Source organism: Panicum hallii, chromosome 5, assembly GCF_002211085.1.
Source record: "Panicum hallii strain FIL2 chromosome 5, PHallii_v3.1, whole genome shotgun sequence".
Lineage (NCBI taxonomy): Eukaryota > Viridiplantae > Streptophyta > Magnoliopsida > Poales > Poaceae > Panicum > Panicum hallii.
Window position 1 is genome coordinate 9,733,371 of NC_038046.1, and position 24,880 is coordinate 9,758,250.

General features: G+C 51.5%; 3 protein-coding genes and 1 long non-coding RNA gene across 5 annotated transcripts; 3 read left to right on the forward strand and 1 right to left on the reverse strand.

Annotated features, from left to right (window-relative positions):
- The first annotated feature begins 7,457 nt into the window (after positions 1-7,457).
- On the forward strand, positions 7,458-11,083 carry LOC112894614 (carotenoid cleavage dioxygenase 8 homolog B, chloroplastic). The gene is made up of 4 exons (XM_025962378.1): positions 7,458-7,863; positions 9,162-10,099; positions 10,200-10,492; positions 10,611-11,083. Exons 1-4 carry the CDS (start codon positions 7,519-7,521, stop codon positions 10,763-10,765), a joined length of 1,731 nt encoding a protein of 576 aa, XP_025818163.1. The 5' UTR covers positions 7,458-7,518; the 3' UTR covers positions 10,766-11,083.
- Positions 11,084-15,568: 4,485 nt separating this feature from the next.
- Positions 15,569-17,954, forward strand: LOC112894589 (carotenoid cleavage dioxygenase 8 homolog A, chloroplastic-like). Of its 2 annotated transcripts, XM_025962347.1 has the most exons (6): positions 15,569-15,984; positions 16,086-16,483; positions 16,607-16,847; positions 16,946-17,142; positions 17,257-17,549; positions 17,664-17,954. In XM_025962347.1, the coding sequence occupies exons 1-6, from the start codon at positions 15,706-15,708 to the stop codon at positions 17,846-17,848; spliced, it is 1,593 nt and encodes a 530-aa protein (XP_025818132.1). In that variant the 5' UTR covers positions 15,569-15,705; the 3' UTR covers positions 17,849-17,954. The 2 variants fall into 2 exon arrangements, with proteins under 2 accessions (XP_025818132.1, XP_025818131.1); XM_025962346.1 differs by having other exon boundaries at positions 15,571-15,984; positions 16,086-16,847.
- A 310-nt stretch (positions 17,955-18,264) lies between these two features.
- Positions 18,265-19,334, forward strand: LOC112894590. The gene is made up of 3 exons (XR_003229001.1): positions 18,265-18,525; positions 18,603-18,902; positions 19,001-19,334. It is a non-coding gene; the product is annotated as an uncharacterized LOC112894590 (long non-coding RNA).
- A 714-nt stretch (positions 19,335-20,048) lies between these two features.
- LOC112894587 (chaperone protein ClpB1-like) lies at positions 20,049-24,700 on the reverse strand. Its single transcript, XM_025962345.1, has 7 exons — positions 23,323-24,700; positions 23,026-23,207; positions 22,648-22,929; positions 22,213-22,553; positions 21,845-22,124; positions 21,538-21,735; positions 20,049-21,431 (listed from the first exon to the last, which is right to left on the reverse strand). Exons 1-7 carry the CDS (start codon positions 24,476-24,478, stop codon positions 21,123-21,125), a joined length of 2,748 nt encoding a protein of 915 aa, XP_025818130.1. The 5' UTR covers positions 24,479-24,700; the 3' UTR covers positions 20,049-21,122.
- Between the last annotated feature and the right edge of the window lie 180 nt (positions 24,701-24,880).

The window sequence follows — 24,880 nt, forward strand, 5'->3', positions numbered from 1 at the left end:
GGCACCGTGCGTGTGCGTGCTGCCCGCTTTTGACTGTTTTTCAATTCGGATGGAACTCGCCACCGGCTCCCTGCTGCTGAAAAGGGCGGCAGCAACGGGGCGGGGTGTCACGAAAGCAAAGAAAACGCGCGCAGATCTTGCATCGATGCATCATGTACCATCGATCAGCCGTGTACTAGCTTAGCTCCTGCTACCGATTGCAGATCCACCGATCGATCGCTGTTTGTGCGTGTCAACGTCGATCGGGTGCGTTGCTGCCGTCATGCTCCCTGATCGATGAACGATTAGCTAGTAGGGACAGAATATGCCGATTCGACGGCCTGACGGAGCGGATCGATGACGCTGCGTCTGTGGGCGCCAAGTGTGCATCCAGGTTTTTTCTCTTTTTTTTTTTTGCGGGGAAGGTGTGCATGCAGTTGAGCCCGAAAAGGTGCTGGTCGATGAAGACAACCAATGCGTACGTGCCAGAAATTGCCGGTGGGTCAGGATTGATGGAGACACACACACACACACTCACTTCACGAGTTGGACCTAAGCACGAAACTACAAGGCACAAAACGTTCGCTCTGGAGAGGGACTCCACGGAGAATATAAGAGCTTCAAAGATGCTGCTGATGATCTCTCTGCTTGATCGGAATACTCGGGTTGTGGCTATGCTCAAACTGACGCGTGTGGATTATATTACTCCGACCCGTGGTGCATGCTTCCTGCTAATTCTTCCGCTCGAGAAAAACTCGGTTTGCAGTACCAGAAGTACTTGGTATCCCATCTTACGGTTACGGATTAAAAGCTGCTAGAAAAGATGTATAAATACTAAAATTCTCAAAAAAAAGCATCATGCCATCAATTGGATAGGTTCTAATCATCATTAAGAATACTATTATTACTAATTAGAGATTTTTGTTGAAACCTCCATGTTAATCGTCACGAGACCCCCCCTAAAACAGAGATGAATCACAAAATTGTCACAAAAACAGTCAACTCCAAGCATCATTGACAATAATATTATTACCTTTCTCATGTTGTGTGTTACCATATAAAGATCATATGTACATGTAGGAAGCAATGAGCACAACGACAAAATATATAGAGGATTGGTAACTAAAGTCTATCACACATCAGAACCAGATAAAGATTGCAATGTATCTATATGAGTATTGAGTTAGAATATGAATAAATGAGAGAGGGAAAGGATAATCAATTTTGGTTAGCTATGCACCTCAAATTTATCGATGAACTTCTTACACTGCTTATATCTCTTAAAATTAGGAATTTTTGTCCCTTAACTTTAACTCGAGGGTCAAGTTAGCCCCTCAACTTTGAAATTGCCCAATCTACTCCCTCAAGTTCTGTTTTTGGTCAAACTTGTTCCTTAACTTTCAAAATGGCCAATCTAGTCCCTCAAGTTTTATTTTTGGACCGGATTCATCCCTTAAGAGCTCAAAATTTTCATATCTAAATATTTTTAATCATCTCCATATACTTTTATGCGTATATTTGCTACAAAGATAGTGTGCTAATTTTTTGGAGCTAGATAGTAAGTTAGATTAAGTTTGTCAAGAATAATTGGCCTAGAAGTCTAGCTAAGTATTTGGATTATACCCATTAGGCTTAGAAGTATAATCTCTGAGAGTGGTTGGCCTAAACAAACGAGTATAGTGCACGATTTTGCAAAATGCAGTGACTCATTAGTACTTGCTGCACATATAAAGATTGAGTTAAGCACATAACCTACAATATACGCGATGGATATAGGCAATGACTAGGATCACAAATAGATGAGATGGTTTAAGATGGATTAGTGAACTATATATATATATTTGACTACTAGCTGCATATGAAAGTATGTGTGCTGACGAATAGTGAAATAAAAAGAAAAGTGAAAGTTGAGGGATGAGTTTGACATAAAAATAAAACTAGAGGAACTAGATTGGCCTATTCGAAAGTTGAGGAACAAGTTTGGTCTAGAAACAAAACTTCAGGTACTGCATTGGCCGATATGAAAGTTGAGAAATAAACTTGATCCATGAGGTAAAGTTGAGGGATGAAAACGCCTATTTTGCCTTAAAATTACAAGTTCGTGTAGGAGCGTGTGTTGATGTATATCTACCACAACACTTATTCAGATGTAAGTATGTTTAATCTATATAAGAAATGTATAAAGCTGCAGTTGTATTTTAAAATGCTTTTGTAGTATATAAATTGGTCTTATGTTTTGTGATAAAATAGTGGTGAAAGTCTAACTAACTTGTACCACCAAACCAAAACAAAATACATGCTATATCTTCAACAAAGGAAGTACTTCCTAAATTTGACATTTGATCATTTGCCTCTGTACCTTGTTTAGGAAAAAAGCTAATTAATGGAAGTCATAAAGAACAAAAAACATATACTAGTACTTAAGATGTGATGTATTGTTGTGCAATAGCACGTGCACTTCCCTTTGCAGAATACCAATGCAAGTGCTTACAGAAAGATTATGCTTATAGTTGATAATTTAACGTGGATACAGAAAGATTATGCTTAATTGATAATTAACGTGGACCGTCCGTCGTGGACCTGGTACGACCACCACATCATCTCCGTCCAAATATTCAGAGTGGTAATTTGCCATGCTAGAAACTGCTGTTCTTGGCACTATGCACCATATTGGAAGATAGCTTTTGCCCCTACACATCATCATGTACATGTAAGAGCTGCCACTTGCAATGGAATTAAACGCATATGCATGTTAATTATGTTTCTTAACAATGAGACGAGGGCATGTAGCATTGTGCGTGTTTTGTTTCTTTTGTCGAGTCAAAAAGAAAAGCAGCAAGCTGCCTGACCAAGCACAATTAGCTAGCTGTGCAACGTAACGTGCTCCGGCCATCATTAGTTGTTGGATTAGTTTTTAGAAGTCCTCAGCGCCGTCCACCGTCCAAACTGAATCTGGCGGCTCTTTGCCTAGCTTGCAATGTGTCACTCGGAGAAACGACGTCCCGTGCATCAGCATCACGATCGATCCTTTTTCTGCTGTCGAGAACAAATCAAAGCAAAAAGGAGGAGACATATTTTACGCATCATGTATACTAGTATGACGACGCAGGCTTTAATTTGCCCCCTCCACTTTGTCCATTTCTGATTTGCCTACAGATCGAGTGACCAATAATACATCAATATTTTATGGGTTCCGGCGATCTCATTGGATTCTCCCGGCGCGCACAACAAATGATCGTGAGCGGAAACTCCCCGCGCGCATTATCATTGCGAGTTGAAGAACGGAAGTGGCCGGATCGGAGCAAATTTAATTTCAGAAAACGAAAGAAGTGGCCGGAACCGGGGGTGGAAAAAGGCGACGGATTTCGCGATCCGGCGGGCGCTCGACCGGTCGCCGATCGAGCAGGGATCATACAAGAACAGCATGATTGCTGTGGTCGACGATCGAAACCGTGGCAAAAGCGGCCTCGCTTTTCCCCACCTATTGGGGGCTCATCGGCTAGCCTAGCTCCTTCCACTTTGGGCGGCGGTAAGGAATCCATACCATCGAGCAGCATAGATTCCCTCTCAAAAGCAAATTCTAGTAGGAGTAGTATTCTATTATTAGACCATAGCCAGCCCAAGGTGTGAGTTGTGTGTGTTTGTTGTTGCGTGATGATCGAGCTGGTGGGCGTGCCGTGTGCGAATGTGGGCGCGTGCTTTTTTCTTCAAGAGAACGTGTTGTGGCATCAACCGAGAAACTCGTAGGCCGAGAAAGCCTAAAAAAGCCTTAAATTTCGTCTTACGTTATTAGTGTCTCACTGATTGATTTTGATTTGGTCTATGTTCCACAGGGCACATATAAATACTATCCAGAAAAAAAATGTTCCCCAGATCAACAAACCTGCAGGCTAGTTAATTACCTCGCTCTTTAGCCATTTAACAATTACAACTGTGCTATAGTTAGCCTGTATACTCCTGTTCATGTCCCCGCCGGAGCATGCATGGAGAATACCTGCAGGAGAATCAACAAGGCTCGAAGACTACACGACTCCCACAACATTAATTATTACTACAAGCATGCTCGATCATGTGCACGCATCACGGGCATTTTTTTTCTTACTGCAAGCACTAGCTTAGTTTAGGCTCGGACGTAAATCAGTACAGTTTATTTGCATGCATGATCGATGAGCCTAAAAGTGTGTGTGCATACTCACCGACCATCTATCTATACACACACACACAATCAAACAGGGGTACCATGTATACATCATCAAATTAGGATCATGAATTTATCAGATCATGCATGTGTTTGATTTGCTTAGGAGCATGAGTACTATGTAAAGTACATTTAGTTGGACTTTAATTAGGCCGTAAACTGATACACGCTGATTGAAGTGAGTCAAGTTTAGATGTGTGTGGCGAATGATGCCAATTCGGTATCTAGCATTGACGTAAATCTAGTTGTTCCAGCATCTTCACATGCGCGTCGTGTGTCTACTTCCATAATTTTGATTTCTATTTTATAATTTGGGAGTACTGAATACTAGAATTTGTAATATAACGATGTAAAAGTTGAATCAATAGCCATGGCCTTCATCTCAGTACGCATCAATGTTGCTGATGATCGGAGTGTCTTTGTAACTATATATTAGCACAAGTTAAGGAGAAAGTTACATCGAATAATATTATATTAACTCAGAAACTACTAAATTATTTTGCAGTTGAAAAACCTGAACACCTTTCCGATATGATGAATGGGCAATTCTTGGATAGTATAATTGGCAAGGTTTTAAATCTCCGTTTGAGGCAGAGTAAGCATTTGTGTCCATGTACAGTTACATTAGTGACTATAGTCCGACGTTGCTCCATTTAGCTCCGCTATTAGCTGTTTTAGCATGCATTATTCTTGGTCATCAAAAAAGTAAATACTGTACGATTGATTGACATTTCACTTTTAATTAATCTTAGAAAATTTGAGTCTGACTGTTGACTTGGAACTTTCTGCTAGTTGTATTATTGCCAACTCTAATTTATAGAAAATCCATGTTACTCAACAAATTAATCTGTTCAGCTGGATATGCGGTTCATATGTAGCATAAAATTGCTTTTAATAACATCGCCATGCAGATTTGTCCCCCAAAGAATGATGCCTTTCTAGGCTGCTCTAGTAATATATATGCTCCCCACTTAATATGTAAGGGACTCAGGTCGCCAGTTAAACTTGGGGGAAATTCCTTTAAATAATCTATAGACATATATACCACTTTGCAAGTTTTGGAGGCAAGCTCCCAATCATATTTGGACAGGCCGGAAACACTTTTTCACTTCACCAAGAAAGAGAGCTATCTAGCTGTTTAATTTGTGGTTTCTTGACGTGACTCTTGAAGACTATCAGCAAGGCTCAGATTTATTAATGGAGATGCTAAATAATTATCATTTGTTTTTATTTATTTATCACCAAAAGCCATGTACTGATTAATTTGCTAGATTTAAATCAACCAAAAAGACATGGAATACCAATTGCCATCAACCTAATAATCAGCTTAGAATTACAGCAATAAACTTGTTTATTTATTTATTTTAGGTTCATCTCTTTTACATATATGTTTAGCCCAGGTGGTTTTCAATTACAGTAATTATTTCTTCTTGTTGTTGTTGTAAAAATAATTAGCATATATGTATATACCCAGAAAATAAATCAATGCGTATGCAATAAGTAAGATAAAGAATGATAGCCAGGACGACCCTGATAATTAGTGGAAGTTTAGCATTTGTTGGGCAACTTGGCCATGATGAGAGAAACATGATGTATGCCCACGCAGGAATCAGCATATTCCCTAGGTCTTTCTCACTTTTTTCTGCTGGCATCACATACGTTGGTCAGAAGTTTGGCTTGCTTTGCTATTCAAAACTCCAAAGTATTCAGCACTAACCCAGTATAATAGTCCAAAGCAGTGTATGGAATGGAAGTAGTGGGACACGTCGCAAGCAATCTCCTTTTAAACTAATGGTCGGTTTCATTCGAGAAAACACTTAAATCTGCATTCGCAAGAACCCTTCCAGTCGGATCAATTATATATTCCATCATATTTTTCTTGATGTTTGCTCCTAAAATTTTATTAGATTTACCTTTTGAGCATGTCTTATTACCATCTATTTATCTCATGATTTATTGCATGTAGAAAACTAAGTATATGTTCATTGTGGTGGATCCCATCCGAGATTGAGTTCTAGACTCAGCACGGATATTTACATTGCAATTTTTATAAGCTTATTCTAATTAACAACATTATTCTTTTAATTAATGATTGATGATGTGCCTGTTAACAGTGAGATGCTTGTGATAACTTTATCAATATTTCTCAGAGGTGCTGGTAAGACAAGAATGGAGATACAGAGAAGGCATCACAGTGATCGGATGATGGAGGACTAAGCGGGAAGAATTCACCGGTGGGCACAGTGATGATAAAGGTGCCTATATTTTCCTAGGTGGATAAGCTTGGATAAGCCAGGTAACTAGGAACTTTGAAAGTTATGGTCAAGAAATGAGGCTAACGCACACTACCCAGCATATGCAGACAATTTCCAGCTAGTTTCCAATTGCCATTATATTCTAACATATAAACTAGTTATTATTACATTTATAAGAACCAAGTAAACTACATTGTTACTAGCTACTGGTATATCCTTTCATCTCATGGCTAGTTTTGTCAACTCTTTTGGAATTAAGTTGAGTACCTCCAAAGCTCTCCTTTTCTCGGTGGTCACTTCCGGTAGATTATCGAGCCGCTATAATGTATCACTTCGTCCACAACGACCGGTTAAAACATGTAAAAAACCCAGCCAGGGACGACTACTTGAGATCTTAGCGCGCGATCGATATCAATCCTCCCAAAACGTCAATTTACCTCTATCACCTATTCGCAAAAAAAGAAAAAAGAAAAAAATTACCTCTATCACCTGGGCCGATCCGTCGATTAACCCATCTCGGCACGTAACCGTGCACCCCGACAGCCGCATGCGCCGTGTAGCGTAGCCCAAACCGGCGGTTTTCCTTTCCCGGCCTCGTCACCGGCACCGGCCGCGGCGACCGCGACACTCACTCGCCCACACGCACGAACCGGCGTCCTGTGCGCACGGACCTGCCTGCTTATCTTGGGGGCGACGACCCGGCCGCGCGGGCGACAAGGACGCCCGCAGTGGTCGCCGGGCGACGTAAACGCACGTTCGACTACGACCCCCTGGTCGCACTCGCAGACTCGCAGCCCGCGCGCGCGGCTGGATTATTGGCTCGCCCCCCACCAACCGGAGGAAACCAGGGCGCGGCGACAGCCAGCAACCTGACAACGGAATCCAAACAAGGGCGCCGCGGCCTCTTGCTCCGAGAATTTCCACAGCGAAAGATTCCACCCCCTGCCCCCGTCGCCTCCTCGTCCTCCTCCGGCGGCTATATATACGCCTCCTCTCGACGAGTACGAACCCGTCCCGAACCGAACCAAATCTTAGCAGTACACGTCACACCACAGAGTTGCTGCGCAACCCTAGAGCACTCCCGCAATGTCTCCCACGATGGCATCGTCGCTCTGTGTATTCGCGGCGATGTCCGGCGCCGCCGCCGGGCGGCCTGGCAGTGGCGCGGCGGTGCCCGGTCGTCTGGCGACCAGCCAGCAGGGCGCCAAGGGCAAGCGGGCTGCGGCGCATCCTCTCGTGGCTAGCGCCGTGACGGAGACGCCGGCGCCGGCGCCGGCCATAGCTCCGGCCCCGCCAGGTCGGCCCGCGGTCGTCGACGCCCCGCGCCGCCGTGGGGGCCGCGGCGCCGGTGGGCACGCGGCGTGGAAGAGCGTCCGGCAGGAGAGGTGGGAGGGGGCCCTGGAGGTGGAAGGGGAGCTGCCGCTCTGGCTGGTGGGTACCACTTCGCCATTTGTTTACTGATCAACTGCATATATAGCACCATCGCCATGCATGCGTGCGCGCTGTCTTCGATCTGGCTAGTTTTTGTTTTTGGAAAAAGCGTGATCTGATGGCTTTTTTGTGCTAACTATAGCTTCTTTTCATGATTCTTCAACCGACCGTAACCCCTCCATTTCTATAACATTTTTCGAGTGTTCTAAGCTAAGGTTAGCCATGCCTTTTCTCGGAGAATCTGAATCTTTTCCGTTACTTTGATTCCAAGTCCGCCCAGTCCATGTATATATCTACAAAATGACACTTTTCTCAGATCATCTCCAATACATATAGGCAAAGGCAAGCATATCTTCCTCTACAAAAAAAGAAGAAGAAGAACATAAAAAGAGAGAGTCGGCATAACTACTTTTAGACCAGCTCATATATACTACTGTGTGGAACAAAAATCTTTAGAATTAACATAACCATTTTGATCGTACAAGCATCACCTAGCTAATTAGTGCAGCTAGGCAGCACCAAACATTTGTGCACAGAAGGTAAACTATAAAGCACACATGCGTTGAGCTTGAGCCCAATAGGGTCTCTTTGGGCCAGCGGTTTGGACACGTACGCACGGACGTAGGAACAGTAATTTTAGGCCAAACTGTCATTTTTCATTGGATCAGCTGTTGGAGAATCGCGCCCTTGCATACCCACATCCATTATTAGCTGCGATCATATCAACGAACGTGAGGGCGACACTGGCTTACCCTAGTCGAGGTCTATCGAAAAGGTTCGGAGATCGGTGGCATGGCATCTTGGCACTCACGATGCTTGCGGGGAACACAACATATATACCAAGATTCTCTGTTGTTTCTACTCATGGCAGCGGCGACAATGGCGTCGCTGTCCTGCGATCACTGCAGTCTAGCTTGTTGCTACCCCCAGCAACTTTGAGGAAAAAAGGCTGCGTCCACAACCTTGTTGCTAGCTGTCCCCTAACCACAACCTCCACAAGCGATGAGACTATGAGAGACCACTGCTCCTCCCAATTTGATTCTACGTGCGTGTGCTAGCTGAAAGTGACCTGCAGAAACGAAACAAACAAAGCCGGTGTACGTACGTACGTGCAATATAATACGGTTCGTTGCAGATCATATAATATGCTCTCACTAAGCTGTGATTACTGTACTAGTCGTCAGTCTAATCATTGTTTAACCACGAGATCGTCTATGTTGAGATCATGATGAGGATAACTTAGCTTGTTGATAAACTAATTAACATGGATGGATTTTCTGTGGCCGCAATGTCTGCAGGACGGCACGTACCTGAGGAACGGGCCGGGCCTGTGGAACCTCGGCGACTACGGCTTCCGGCACCTGTTCGACGGGTACGCGACGCTGGTGCGCGTCTCGTTCCGCAGCGGGCGCGCGGTGGGCGCGCACCGGCAGATCGAGTCGGACGCGTACAAGGCGGCGCGCGCGCACGGCAAGGTGTGCTACCGCGAGTTCTCCGAGGTGCCCAAGCCGGACGGCTTCCTCTCCGCCGTGGGCCAGCTCGCCAGCCTCTTCTCGGGCTCCTCGCTCACCGACAACTCCAACACGGGCGTCGTCCGCCTCGGCGACGGCCGCGTCCTCTGCCTGACGGAGACCATCAAGGGCTCCATCGTGGTCGACCCGGACACGCTCGACACCCTCGGCAAGTTCGAGTTCACGGACAAGCTGGGGGGCCTCGTCCACTCGGCGCACCCCATCGTGACCGACACCGAGTTCTGGACGCTGATCCCGGACCTGATCCGCCCGGGCTACTCGGTCGTCAGGATGGACGCCGGGACCAACGAGCGGCGGCTCGTCGGCAGGGTGGACTGCCGCGGCGGCCCCGCGCCCGGGTGGGTGCACTCGTTCCCCGTCACCGAGCACTACGTGGTGGTGCCGGAGATGCCGCTCCGGTACTGCGCCAAGAACCTCCTCCGCGCGGAGCCCACGCCGCTGTACAAGTTCGAGTGGCACCTCGAGTCCGGCAGCTACATGCACGTCATGTGCAAGGCCAGCGGCAGGGTCGTGGCCAGCGTGGAGGTGCCGCCGTACGTGACGTTCCACTTCATCAACGCGTACGAGGAGACGGACGAGGACGGGCGCGTCACGGCCATCGTCGCCGACTGCTGCGAGCACAACGCCGACACCTCCATCCTCGACAAGCTCCGCCTCCAGAACCTCCGGTCCTCCGCCGGCCAGGACGTCCTCCCCGACGCCAGGTGGGTTAGCCTGCAGCACCTTCCTACTACCACCACTTCTTGCTCTGCTGGATAGATTTGCATTTCTTACCACATGGGCTCCTCTGATGGGTTGGAACAGAGTGGGCCGGTTCAGGATACCGCTGGACGGGAGCCCGTTTGGCGAGCTGGAGTCGGCGCTGGACCCCGACGAGCACGGCCGCGGGATGGACATGTGCAGCATCAACCCGGCCCACGTCGGCAAGAGGTACCGGTACGCCTACGCCTGCGGCGCCCGCCGGCCCTGCAACTTCCCCAACACCCTCACCAAGGTCGACCTGGTGGAGAAGACGGCCAAGAACTGGTACGAGGAGGGCGCCGTGCCGTCCGAGCCCTTCTTCGTGCCGCGCCCCGGCGCCGTGGAGGAGGACGACGGTTAGTGTTCGAGATCTCCTTGAGCTCGCGCATGCATCCGCCTGCGCGTGTTCTCCAAACTACTCGATCAGACGATCACCGCCGTGGCTGACATGTTTTGTTTGGGAAACCTTGGCAGGGGTGGCGATCTCGATGGTGAGCGCCAGGGACGGGTCGGCCTACGCGCTGGTGCTGGACGCCAAGACGTTCCAGGAGGTCGCGCGGGCCAAGTTCCCGTACGCGATGCCCTACGGCCTGCACTGCTGCTGGGTGCCCCGGAACTCGAACGCCTAGATCGATGGATCGGATCCACTCTGCTGCTTGCATCTTGCGCTCAGCGTACCGACTCGATGGCCGGACGTGGACGTACAGCCGTAGAAAGATGCCTGGTTCATTGCTGGGGCCTTCTGCGAACGGGGGGAGATCGAAGTATAGACGTTGTAGTGATGTATGTATAGGCACACGTCGTATACGTGAAACTACAGGGGAATTGTACGTAGCCCTTCCCACACCTTGACACCTTCAATGTCGTTGTAGTAATGCAGGCGTGTAATGTGTACATAGCTATTCAAGTGTTCATTATGTAGTATAGTGCTTTCTTTTTTCAGAAAAGTTGCTTTAGTAGTAGTGATATTGTTCCTTGTTCCAATATATCCCGCACGTGTTCGTTTTTTGGAATCATTGCAAGAGTAATAATGTGATCCAATGTTTCTCAGTCCTCTGTTCAAACATACCAAATCCTGCGTTTGGGATTTGGCTGCCCCCGTCGCTCGTATTTCCACATTTTATTCTCCAAATCCTTTGATCAGTTTTATGCCTCCTCTGCATCCAATAAGCTACAGCACTCAACAACCATCACACTAACCTGAAGACTGAGTTCGCGTGGGTTGTTCAGTTCGTTTCAGTTGTGCTAGGGTCCATAGCAGTGCTAGAGCAGGCTGAGCAACCATGGTGAACTTGCAAGGAGATATCTTCGTCCGCAGGATCCTCTTGTTGCCGGGCTGGATTACTGCTGTTCAAATGCCCATAAGCGCCGCATCCATTTAAGAAAATTATACTAGCATGGATGAGCCGAATGGTAGAGTAATCCAGCATATTGCCGATTGTTCTGTTTTATTCCTGGCACGATTTTGCACGATCTGCAAAGTGTGAATATCGACGGAGATCATAGTACTGAACTACTCATTGCTTCATTCATCACGGTCCTGCCAACCAAATTATGCCGCTGCCGCGCCGACGCACCCGGCGCTTGGTGTGCTCCTGAGATGCCCGCCCAGAACCAGCAAGACGACGATGCTCGCCGAGGACGTCGATCATCTTTATCGACGAGTGCGGCGGCGCGGTCCGACGAGGCGCCGCCTGCTGGTCCAGATTGACGAGCACGGGCGGGCAAGCCTACGATCAGCCTCAAGTCTCCATGCCCGTCGCTTTCTTCTGGCTGCCAGCTTCCGGATACGGACTCCTTCTGCGTCGGCGATCCTGGGGGCAGCTTCTTCTGGGCGCCGCCGCGCTCTAGCTCATGGGAGCTTTGCGCAGGAACGCTGCAGCAGCGCGTCGTCGTCGGGGACAGAACGCCGCGCGGCCTGTCGCGAGAGGAAGACGAAGAGGACGTTCGCTGCCTGCAGTTGTCCGCATCGATCTCGGCCGCACGATTTTGATCCGACGGCTGCGAGATGCCCAAGGTTGGACGGTATTTCATTTACCGTCCACCCCAGGACGGTAAATTGAATACCGTCCGCCCCTGGCTCGGGCCGGCCGGCGCCAATGATGACAGCCACGCCGTCGTGGCCTCCACTGCCAGCATTCTTGGGACCTAGACGGCGCGAGGACGTGTTCCGGAGTCTGGACCTCCAGGGAGAAGGCGGTGCAATCGCTCTCCGCTTCATCGATGAGAGGAGGACGCCGCCGCCGCACCGCTGTTTGGGGCGTGGCGCCATTGTGCCAAGCCGGCCGGCCGGTGCCACCAGCACGGGCACCGGCGTGTCCTGGTGGAGCTACTCGTCCAGATGGATGCGTTCAGCGGCTGAGGCGACGAACTCTCTGGACGCGCTGCCGCGGTTGGGCGGCTGGTCCGGGATCTGGACTAGCGGAGTTCTCGCAGCCGGACAGGCGGCGGTTCGGGTCGTGCGCGGCGGGCATGAGCCTGAACGGATCAACCTAGACATTGAAAGGCCGGCGTCGCGGCACCGCACGACGGCAAGCGCGCCGCCGAGATCGCCGCGGTGTGCTCCGAGGCCGGCCGGCACGCGAGCAGAGCGCGGCAACACGTGCGTGGTGCCGTGGTCACGCGTGAGAACTTGGATATCACCGTGGATTTTTGGACGCCTTGCATACTTGGTGGAGATCCCTGGCGCAGTGGATTGGAGTTGATCGGTGGCGGCGTCCGTGATCTTCCCAGTTTTCTCCCATTCTGAATTACTTGATGAGGAACTTCTACAATCTAGTGGAGGCGTTGGTCGTGTGTCCACGAGAATGGATGGGATGCCAGTGCACTAAGCGCTCGGCGGCGCTGATCTGCGTCAAGGGCGCAAAGCTCGCGAGCAAGTTCCTCGGCGCTGTACTCCAGCTGGGCGGCGGGCGAAGCGAGTCGTGTTCCAAGCGCGCAAAGTTCACAAGGAATCAGTGTGCTCTAAATTACGGCAAGACAACGATCTCCACCCGATCTATTTTATCACACCTCGGAGCCGTTGAACTGCGCCAATGCTCACGCCGCGGCTGCAGCCCGCCGGCATAGAGTAGACGACGCTTCCTGGCTCTGCGGCGATTCTTGCCGGCGCTTCCTTCTTGGGCGGTGCCGCCGCCGCCGCGACGCACGAGAGCTCAGGCTGGTCAGCCCGTTGTGGAGGGGAACCGCAGGAGACGCGTCGCGAGGTGGAGGAGGAGAGGATATCGCTACTCGCGGCTATCCGTGCCGATCTCGGCCGCACAAGCCCGATCGAACGTTTGACATAGGCCCAGGGGGTGGACGGTATTTCATTTATTTACCGTCCACCCTGGACGGTAGATGAAACACCGACCACTCCTATTGCCCGACTAGGCGGCACCATTGGCGGCGGCCACGCCGCCGAAGCCTCCACCGCCAGCTCTCCCACGAAGAGATGGCCCGCAACGTGTTCCACCTTGCCAGGGGGAAGTTCCAATCAACTGGTGCCTTCATCGACGTGGTGGTCGCCGTCGCGATCGCGGCGGCGAGGTTTGACGCCAAAACACAGGCGGCGACGGCGAGGGGTGCAGCGCTTGCCGGTGGAGCTACGTACTCGCGCCCAGATGGACGGGCTCGACGGCACGGCAGCATGAGCGCCGCCAGAGCTCCACCTGCGGTGTCCTTACGGTTACGGCCGGGTCCGGAATGCGGGCGGGGCGGTACGCGGCGACTGGCCGCCCGGTGCGCTTGCGGTGACGCACCGACGCGCGAGGACTTCGAGGAGAGGTGTCGCGCGCGCCGATGACTGCCAAGACCGGTGGCGGTGAGGCCGTCATCCTTAGCTTTTGTTCCTCCTCACGAGTCAGGGTCAAGAACAAACTCCGTCAGTCAAAATTAATATCCCAGAGCAAGTCTTATCTTGAATTCGAAAACTGAATATCTCATTTGCACGTCCTTCAATTCCTATCTTTGCACTCATATCGACAGTGCGTCGGTAAAGGTAGCACACTAGGACAACTGAAACAATTGAACACAGCTGCACGAACTCAGTCTCCAGGTTCCTGATGGTTGTTGAGTGCTGCAGATTACTGGATGCAGAGGAAGCATAAAATGGATCAAAGGATGGAGAGTAAAATGTGGAAATACGAGCGGCATGTCATGTTGCCGACTGTTCTGTTTTTTTCCTGGCACGATTTTGCATGATCAGTGAAGGGTAAGTATCGACAGTTCATACTACTGACCTACCGATTGCTTCATTCATCACGGCCCTACTGCACACCAAGTCATTGTAATGCATGCCGTTGCTGGTGCCTGTGAAGAAGAAGAACCGAGATCTATGTGTGATTGTTTGATCGACCACGAATCATATCCATCTACCTTATTAGATCAGACGGCCGGAGAGAAAAACGAAAACACTTCGTGGAGGAAACCGCTGCCTCACCCTCACCTCTCATGGCGGAACTAGCACTCACCATCGCATCGAATCACCGGATCCGCACGCGGTTGCGTCACAGACTCCAATAAATAAATACGACGGCCTTGCGGCCTGCCGTGCTTGGGGAAGAGAAGACGACGACGCGCCCGCCTGCTTGAGCTCAAGCGCGTATCTTATGATTCGGCTCTGATGCCCGCGGTAGGGAAGGACCTGAGCGAAAGATGGATGTTTGGCTGCTTGCCCTTCCGGCAGGAACTGAACCTGGGGATGATGGCGCCATCGGCAGGGAGAGACAGCGAGCGGCTGAGCGCGGAGGACCTGAGCGGGAGCGAGGCGATGCCCGGCATCTCGGCGTTGCCGGTGTCGGCCAGGGACGGCGAGACGATCCTCAAGGCGATGGGCGGCGACGTGGCGCCGCCAAAGTGGCAGGGCGGCGAGGGCGCAACCACTAAATTGGAGTAGTATCCTCGGAATTGGAGATCGAATTTGTTGAAATTTTTACTGCGATGCATCGAAGTCGATGACAGGAGAGACCCCGTGGCCTGCTTCGCGCAGGCATTGAAGTGGTGGTCGACAGAAGACGAGATCCTTCGGTAGTACTAGATGCTGGTTGTGTATGTTCAGAAACTGAACGCCCTTCGCTTTGTTCTGTGTTTGCAGGTGCTAAGCTAGGATGAGAATTCTATGCTTCTCTGCTGTTCAAATGCTCAGAAGCGCCGCATCAAATTTAAGAAAATTATGGATGAGCCGAATGAAAGAGTAATCCAGCCCGGCAACAAGAGATCCTGTATTCCTGTGGATGAAGATATCTCCTTGCAAGCTCACCACGGTTGCTCCGAGTTACCTCGGGCCACGCTGATTTTTCAACAGCCAACGACAGTTCAGTAATCTCTGGAGCAACAGCTCCAACCAAGACTCTGCCCAACAGAGTCGCTACCAGGACTAGTCGCCACATGCGGAGTACAGAGATCTCCTCCGAGAGCCGCGGCCAGTCATGCCCCATGCAATCGGCAGGCTGTTTCTGAGATGACGAACAATGGATGGACTGTAGGCTGTAGCTACGCACGCACGAAGCGCATATATACCGCCAATTCCCCTAGCAGCCGTGTGACACCATCCATCTGAATTCTGACACTATCGGCCAAGGCGACAAGCATGGCGGCCAAGGCCCGTCTCCCCACGCTCTGCGCCGCTCCTAGTACATGTACACTCCTCCCCTCCCTTCGCTCCCCGCAGACCAACTCCATGGCGGCAACGGCAACGGCAACGGCACGGCGTAACCCCGCCCGCCCCGCGAAGGCGGCCACGGGGCCGCAGGAGGCCGCAGCAGCACCAGCACGAGACGGCGGCACGGAGCTCTCCGCGTGGACCAGCGTCCGGCAGGAGCGGTGGGAGGGCGAGCTGCCCGTCGAAGGACGCCTCCCTGACTGGCTGGTACGGTACAGCTGCCACTCCGCCGCTAACAACGCCTTCTCGATTTGTTCGTTCGCTTGCTTACGCGTAAGCCCACCCTGCTGCACCTGTGCGCGCGGCAGAGCGGCACGTACCTGAGGAACGGGCCGGGGCTGTGGAACGTGGGCGGCGGCGGCGCGTTCCACCACCTGTTCGACGGCTACGCCACGCTCGTCCGCGTCTCCTTCCGGCGGGGCCGCGCCACGGGCGCGCACCGGCAGGTCGAGTCGGACGCGTACGTGTCCGCCGTGGCGAGCGGCGGCCCCGTCCTGCGCGAGTTCTCGCAGTGCCCCGACAAGCCTGGGAGCCTGCTGGGCCGCATGAGCAACGCCGTCGGGATCCTCAGCGGCGCGGCGCTCACGGACAACCCCAACAGCGCCGTGCTGCCGCTCGGGGACGGCCGGGTGCTGTGCCTCACCGAGACCACCAAGAGTTCCGTCCTGGTCGAGCCGGAGACGCTCGCTACGGTCGGCAAGCTCAGGTACGCCGACGGCCTCGGCGGCATGATGATGATGATGATCCAGTCCGCGCACCCGATCGTGACCGAGTCCGAGCTCCTGACGGTGCTCCCCGATCTCGCCCGCCCGGGCCACCTCGTCGTCAGGATGGCGGCCGGGAGCGACGAGAGGGAGGTGATTGGCAGAGTGGACTGCCGCGGCGGGCCGACCCCGGGGTGGATGCACTCGTTCGCCGTCACGGAGAACTACGTCGTCGTGCCGGAGATGCCGCTCCGGTACTCGGCCAGCAGCCTCATCAAGTGCGAGCCCGCCCCGTACTACGCCTTCGAGTGGCTCCCGGCGTCCGGCAGCTACATGCACGTCATGTGCAGGTCCACCGGGAAGACGGTAAGCTAGCTAGCGCGCGACAGCAAATAAATTCTTCGTCGTGCTCGATCGTGCCTTGAAGTATATATGCATATGGGCATGGAGTTCTTGTGTCTTAGGTGGCGAGCGTCGAGGTGCCGCCGTTCATGGCGATCCACTACATCAACGCGTACGAGGAGAGAGGCGAGGACGACGGCCGGGCTGCCGCGGTCATCGTCGACTGCTGCGAGCACTACGGCGATCCCGCCATCATCGAGACGCTTGTCCTCCACAGGCTGAGATCGCTCAGGGACAAGGATGTTCTGCCTAACGCCAGGTACTATATACGATTTACATGCAGATGGTTGTCGCATTGTGGCAGCCGATGCGTGTCAATACCCCCTGTCTTCTCGAGGGAACGGTTTCCTGACATGCCGCGCGCGGCCGGCAGGGTGGGTCGGTTCAGGATACCGCTGGACGGCAGCCCGTTCGGCGAGCTCGACACGGCGCTGGACCCGGAGGAGCACGGCCGGGGAATCGACATGTGCAGCATCAACCCCGCCTACCTCGGCAAGAGGTACCAGTACGCCTACGCCTGCGGCGCCCGCCGGCCGTGCAACTTCCCCAACACCCTCACCAAGATCGACCTGGTGGAGAAGACGGCCATGAACTGGCACGAGGAGGGCGCCGTGCCGTCCGAGCCCTTCTTCGTGGCCAGGCCCGGAGCAACGGACGAAGACGATGGTTAGTAACAGTTCGCAGCTCAAAAGTTAAACACGCTATTATTGGAACATTTTTTTTTACTTCATTTGGACTCGTCTCGAGTCGATTTTGCTTCTGATTTTTGAACTTTTGTAGGAGTGGTGATATCTATTGTAAGCGCCCTCGGTGGAGATGGCTATGCGCTAGTGCTGGACGCGGCGACGTTCCAGGAGATTGCGCGTGTGAGGTTCCCCTATGGCCTGCCCTACGGCTTCCACGGTTGCTGGATCCCTGACAAGATCTTAACAGGCCGTTTTGACGGCAATACACAAGTTGATTAGCTAGTAGTACTATCAAGTGTTAAGTGCCATAGTGCACCTATATCTAAACAAATGCACTTCTAGCTACCCTCTCATGTTAAAAATGGAAGGGTGTATTAGTTTTTAAGTTTGGATGTGTGTGGTCGCAGAGGACGGAAGAACCCTCCTTTTTCTTAAAAAATAAAATTTTAAAGCTAAATGTATATATTATATTTTGTCAAGAGCATAAAATTATAACATCATATAAAAGTAATTTGAAACATAAGTAATTGTAGTGACAGAACTGCATCATCGTCACAGGGATCCCACCGCTGATTTCTCAGCAGGGAGGAGCATATTAGCGTAGTGTATCCTAAACCCTAATTGTTATCGTCGTCCCATACCCCAATGGTGATCCCATCCCCTTGGTACCAATTTGTGTCTAATGTATGGGATCATGGTCTTAAGCCATTGCACTGTTGGGAGAAGCTTCACTTTTGGGTTTTCGTAATTTTTTAACTTAGAACAAATATAGGGTGCTGAGTTCCAATAACCTCATAATATTTATCTTGTAAAGCAGATTTGTTTCGGTAATTGCAGATGATGGTTGTAAGGCTGTGAGCATGGATGATGGTTGATAGGCTATTACCGATGTCTTAAGATTACTAACATCTTTCACTGGGTAGATGACGCCAATAATGCAAGGATACATGCATGTTGTAAGAAAAATTATTTCTTCTTCTGATAGGACATAGGAGCAAGACAATTCTAACCTTCTTCCCACCTATTTGTGCAGCTCAAGTTTTTAGACGAAATCTGCGGGCAATAATCTTGTCGGTTTCTTTTTTAAAAAAAATAAAGTGTTTCATCGAAAGAAAAATGGACTTCTCGTCTCTGCCGTTGCTGCCTCTATCCACCGCCCCGGTCACTAGTGCTGCCATGTTGCAGTCACGTCCGAATTAAGCTCCGTGTGCGAAGGATTGTTCATGACAAGCTGGGCGCCAACCATGCCCAGAGTTGTTTCGCCGTTCACTTCCAACGACACGGTTATCACATTGTTCAACCAAGTCGCATTCCAAATGTGTGCTCCAATGAGGTAACAGCTTCCGCCACTACCGAAGCTTGCCAAAGCAAGCCGGCGCCTGTCAGGTCAGGTCACCCTCACTGTCTCACACTCTCACTGACCAAGTCCAGGTATCGTGACAGCCATGAAGGTGCAGTAGAGCGTGCCGGACCGGAGCCCACGACGCGACGATCTGCCACTGTTGAGCGCCAACCATTCCTTGGTATAAGAGATCACGAGAGCGATGGCCAAGCGCGGCAGGAGGCCACGAGGGTACGGTGAAGGGCTGAAAGCGACGCAGACGCAGTCGCAGCAGGAGTCTTATTAGACGGGGGCCTTCCATGTCGCCAGGTGTCTGCGCGCGTGGATGGTACCCATTCCACGTTGCAGGGGTGGAAGAAGCGGCACCGACGCAGCCTGGCCTTGCGCCGACTGCTGTTCGCTCGGAAGGAGTGTTCAGAGTGCAAGGGCTTAGAAATGATCGTTCAGGGTGCACGCAGTGAACACCGGTGTAAACTTAAGCGCATTTACGTACTTTTTACCTTCGGCACCAGGTGCAGATGACATGGTGAAAAACTGAAAACACTACCGAACACCTTATCTGAACCACCAGTGTGCATGCTCTAAGGAGCACGGAGCTGCAGGCCTGACGTGAAATCGTGAACTGAGCAACGGCTCTCCGTTTAGGGGTTTAGGGATTGGAAAAACCAGTTCGGCCCAGCTCTGATCAGGTGCTGCGCGGCAGCAGCATGTTCATACACCAAATCCGACGAAACACTGAACTTGGGATTCACATTCTTCTGGTCTCGTTGAACCTCCCAAGTTCCCAAGTGACTTTGAGTAGTATAGCCACCAGTACAGAACAGTTTTTTCATCCACACCTTCAGTTCTGATTGGGGTTGGATGCGGAACTATTCGGAACTAATGAAAGTACTGGTTCCAGATCCCACGGTTAGGGGATAGGACGATCTTTAGTCCCGGTTGTAGCCACCAACCGGGACTAAAGAGTTTTTAATCCCAGTTAGGGTTCTTCACGGATATTTTAAAAAAAAAACATCTTATCTAGAGTTACATCTGCTATGTCGGTGGGGTGGCAATGGGGTGGCAAGAAAACTGTACCTCCTGCGGTGCTTGAGCCGACGTGTGAAAACCACGGAACGGATGCTTTTCAGGCACTTCTTTTTACTTGGTTGCCTTTCATTATCAGCTGGCCGAAGCCTCAAAAACAATCAGGTCATACACGCATATGCCGGAGTTACATGCCACGTCTCTGAAACATGCGAGGCCGAAACCTGCTTAGCGAGAACATGTGCTACCTTATTACAATTTTTGCTAAGAAAAGAGAACGAAAACTCTTGAAAGGCAAGTCTGAGATCGCTGATCTCTCGAAGAACAGGGTCGATGATCGAACGCTGGGTCTCCACCTTATTCCAGAGTTGCACCACCTGTAGGCAATCGGTCTCAACCACCACTCGCTGGAACCCCCTTTGCAGGGCGAGTTTGAGACCATCTCTGCACGCAGCTTCCATGTAGCATGCATCAAAGCATCGGTCATACCAGATGGACCGTGCTGCCTGAAAAGCACCTTCATGGTCCCTGATAACACAAGAAATGGCCCCTTGCTTGCTATCATCAGAAAACGCTGCATCTGTGTTAATCTTGAAACACCTCGGCACCGGTTTTTTTCCCTGCTGCCTGCTGACCGAGTTGATGTCCCAGCTTCCACAGATCATGAGCCGTGTCTCTAGCCCATACCACAGCTTGTTGAATCGTCATTGTTAGCTCACCATGTCGACTTTTATTCCATTGCATCCACAAAGTCCACATGCCACACATGATAATTGCTTGATCTTGGCGGGGGCATAAATCCAACAACAGATCAGTTGCCCAAGTCGCATTATTCAGCTGTGGAATCTTCACTCAAGCACTGGGATCAGCGCGAAGGGGCGAGATATAGAAGTCCCATCCTGCTGAGGATGGTAGAAAAAGATATGCAAAAGTTGCAATTTGAACTGCATGCTTTCAAGATACCAATCGATGGGCGCACTGAACCTGGGAGCACAACAAAGGTAACCAACACAATCCGAACTCAATGCCACGGAAACTTGCTTTAATGTCAAAATTCGGTTTCATCTTCAATACCAGTTCACTTCCATTAGCAGGGGTGTTGGCACTTGACAACCCCAAAGCTGCAGTTCACCAAACACAATTCTTGCCAAAATTGTCTATCACTACGTCAAGGAGCTCATATGTCTATCTCTCTTCTTCCATGTCGTCAGCATCGTCGTCATCCTGCAAAATCCTCATCTTCTTCACCACTTGTGCTGCCCTGCCGTTGATAGCTCCATTAGGAATCTGGATCAGGATGTCAGACTTATGCCCTGTCTGCGCGTTCACTAGTCCTCCGTTCATGTTGACCTTGTAAGTCAGTTCATCCTTGTTGGGAGAAGCGTCTATGAACACAGCGGAGTTCTCATCTATCTCTTCCTTGATCAGCATCTTGGACAGCTCGGTCACTACCCTCTTCTCAATCCATCTCCTGATTGGCCTGGCACCATAGACCTGTTAAACCACAAAGTAAGGGCACGAGTCAGAATACAGGACATGTGAACCTAGAAGACAATGTAGTCTGTCGATAGATTGTTGCTCGAATGATGCTTTCACATACCGGATCGTAAGAGAGCGACAAGATCACGTCCAAGGCAGCATCAGTCACAGCTAAGGCAACACCCCTTTCAGCAAGACGGGATGCCACATCTTTCATCTGCAGCCGAGCAACCTTCCTCAATTGCTCATGCGATAAGGGGTTAAAGATCACTATCTCATCCAGACGATTCAGAAGCTCGGGCCGGAAATGCCTCCTCACCTGCAGATGAATAAAGCAGCTCATTTGAGCACCAGACTACAGAATACAAGTTGACGAATGACGACAGCTCGATCAGAGCATCCATACAAGTTGCAATGGCACCACGTACCTCCAGCATAACCAGATCGCGAGCGGCCTTCATCGAGTTGTTGCCCACCATCCCGGCTAGGAGGTGCTCAGCACCAAGGTTTGAGGTCATGATGATTACAGTGTTCCTGAAGTCTACTGTCCTGCCTTGACCGTCAGTCAGCCTTCCATCATCTAGAACCTGGAGCAGAGTGTTGAATACTGCCACATGTGCTTTCTCAACTTCATCAAAGAGAATGACACTGTAGGGTCGCCTTCTAACTTGTTCTGTCAGTTGACCTCCTTCCTCATGGCCAACATATCTAAAAATCAAGACACAGTTCAATCATCAGAATCCCAACCAGCAATTGGCACCCAAGATCAGAATAGGAATACATATATGATGCTTACCCAGGTGGTGCTCCAATTAGCCGGGCAACTGAATGCTGCTCCATGTATTCAGACATGTCAATGCGAACAAGCAAGTTCTCATCATCAAATAGCTGCTCAGCAAGAGCCTTGGCAAGTTCAGTCTTGCCCACACCGGTCGGACCGAGGAAAAGGAATGAGCCAGTAGGCTGCTGTGGCCGCCCAAGACCAGCCCTAGACCTCAGAACAGCCTCTGCAACTGCGTTGATGGCTTCTTGCTGTCCAACGACTCTCTGATGAAGCCTATCAGCTAGTCCAACTAACCTCTCCTTCTCATTCTGCCCAAGCCTAGTCACTGGAATGCCAGTCCAGCGGCTCACCACCTATAACAACGAACGTATTTCAATACAGGCTTACAGTGATGCACATACTGGAACTGAAAGGCAATGCAACAAGTTTCGCCTCTAACAAGCGTACCTCAGCAATCTGTTCAGGGCCGACAGTCTCAGTTAGAATCAGGTTTTCTCCAGTCTCACCTTCCAGCTTGGCAATGGCAGCATCGACCTCCAGGAGAGCACCGTATTTGATGTCTGCCACGCGGGCCAGGTCCATCCGGCGCTCAGCCTCCTGGAGGCTAAACAACATGTCTTCGCGACGCTGCTTCAGCTTCCTAATCTCATCTATCCTCTCTTTCTCCTTGTGGTACTTCATCTGCAACGGCTGCAACTTGTCCCTCAAATCCTCCAATTCTTTCCTCACCTGAAACGAGCTTTGCACATCGTCAGACATTCAGAACTGAACAGAGAAACAGGTGTGCCACAGCAAAAGAGAAATCAAGATAGCCAAGTCATCCACCTCAACTAGCCGAGCTTTGCTGGCCTTGTCCTTCTCCTTCTCGAGCGCGTGGAGCTCGACCTCGAGTTGAATCCTCTTCCTCTCAAGGTTGTCGATCACCTCCGGTTGGCTGTCGAGCTGCACCCTGACATTTGCACAGGCCTCATCAACCAAATCGATAGCTTTGTCAGGCAGATGGCGACCTATATATGCAAATCAAGAAAATAATCAAACCCAGTTCGGTAACAAAACCACAAAATTGAAACATATCGACATGTTATTCGAGAAATACCAGGAGAATCAAAACTGATCACTTACCCATGATGTACCTCGACGAGAGCTGGGCGGCAACCACGAGCGCACGGTCCTGGATCCTGACACCATGGTGACCCTCGTACTTCTCCTTGAGGCCTCTCAGGATACTGACAGTGTCGACAACGCTGGGCTCGGCAACGTACACCTGCTGGAACCGCCTCTCGAATGCTGCGTCCTTCTCGACGTACTTCCGGTACTCCTCGAGTGTCGTCGCGCCAATGCACCTAAGCTGCCCCCTCGCGAGCATTGGCTTGAACAGGTTAGCCGCGTCCATGGACCCTTCCGTCCTCCCGGCACCGAGTACGAGGTGTATCTCGTCGATGAACAGGATCACCTTCCCCTCGGCCTCCTCCACCTCCTTGAGCACGGCCTTGAGCCGCTCCTCGAACTCGCCGCGGTACTTGGCGCCGGCCACAAGGGCGCCCATGTCGAGCGCGACGAGGTGCACGTCGAGGAGGTTGCTGGGGACATCGCTGCGCACGATCCGCTGAGCGAGCCCCTCCACGACGGCGGTCTTGCCCACGCCGGGCTCGCCGATGAGGACGGGGTTGTTCTTCGTGCGCCGCGACAGGATCCGCACCACGCGCCGGATCTCCTCGTCGCGGCCAATGACCGGGTCGAGCTTGCCCGCCACCTCAACTAGGTCGCGGCCGTACGTCTTGAGCGCCTGGAAGCTGGAATCCCCTGAGGCGGAATCCACGCGGCGGTTGTCGCCGCGGAGCTTCTCGACCACCGCCTTCACCCGCGACGCGGCAACGCCGGCCTCCTTGAGCGCGTCGGACACCTGTGGGTCCTCGAGGAGACCGACGAGCAGCTGGTCGACGGCGAGATGGGAGTCCCCGCGCTCCTTCTGTGCGGACTGCGCGCGGCGGATGACCTTGACCAGCGCAGGGGACGCCGGGACGGTATCAGGTGGCGGCGACTGCGTGGGCAGCCGCTTGAGTGCAGCGGCCACGACGCGCTCGAAGGAGTCGGCGGCGGCGACGTCGTTGCCGCCTGACGCGTGCGCGATGGCTTGGCGGAGGACGCCCGACCGGTCCGCGGCCAGCGCCGCGGCGAGGTGTAGCGGCGTGATCTGGGCGTGGCCGGCCTCCGACGCCAACTCGTGCGCCGAGGCCAGCGCCTCGTTGGTCTTGTGCGTGAATTTGTCGGGATTCATCGCTACCTTCTTCCACAGTACAATCTACAGGCTAGAACAAGCTGTGGTGATTGGGGGGATTCGTGAGGTGTTCGTCGAATTCCTCGCCGTGATTCGCTTGCCGTTTGTGTTTTTCGGTTGCGTATCTGCGATTTGGAGAGAGAAGAGATGGATTATAGGAGGCAGGAAGGAGGAGTTCGCAGAGGGCCCAGAATAGTGTGGAAGCGGGAGGACGACTTCGAGCAGGAGCCCAGAAGGCGCTAGAAATTTCTAGAATCTCAACGGTTTGCTGAGGAAACGGCCACGAATAGAAGTCTCAAGATACGTGGACGATCTCGATGGAATGAAGGATGCCTTGGATGACGACACGTGGCTCCGCACGTTTGACAGCTACCGCCGACTTTTTTTTCCTTTCTTGTTTTG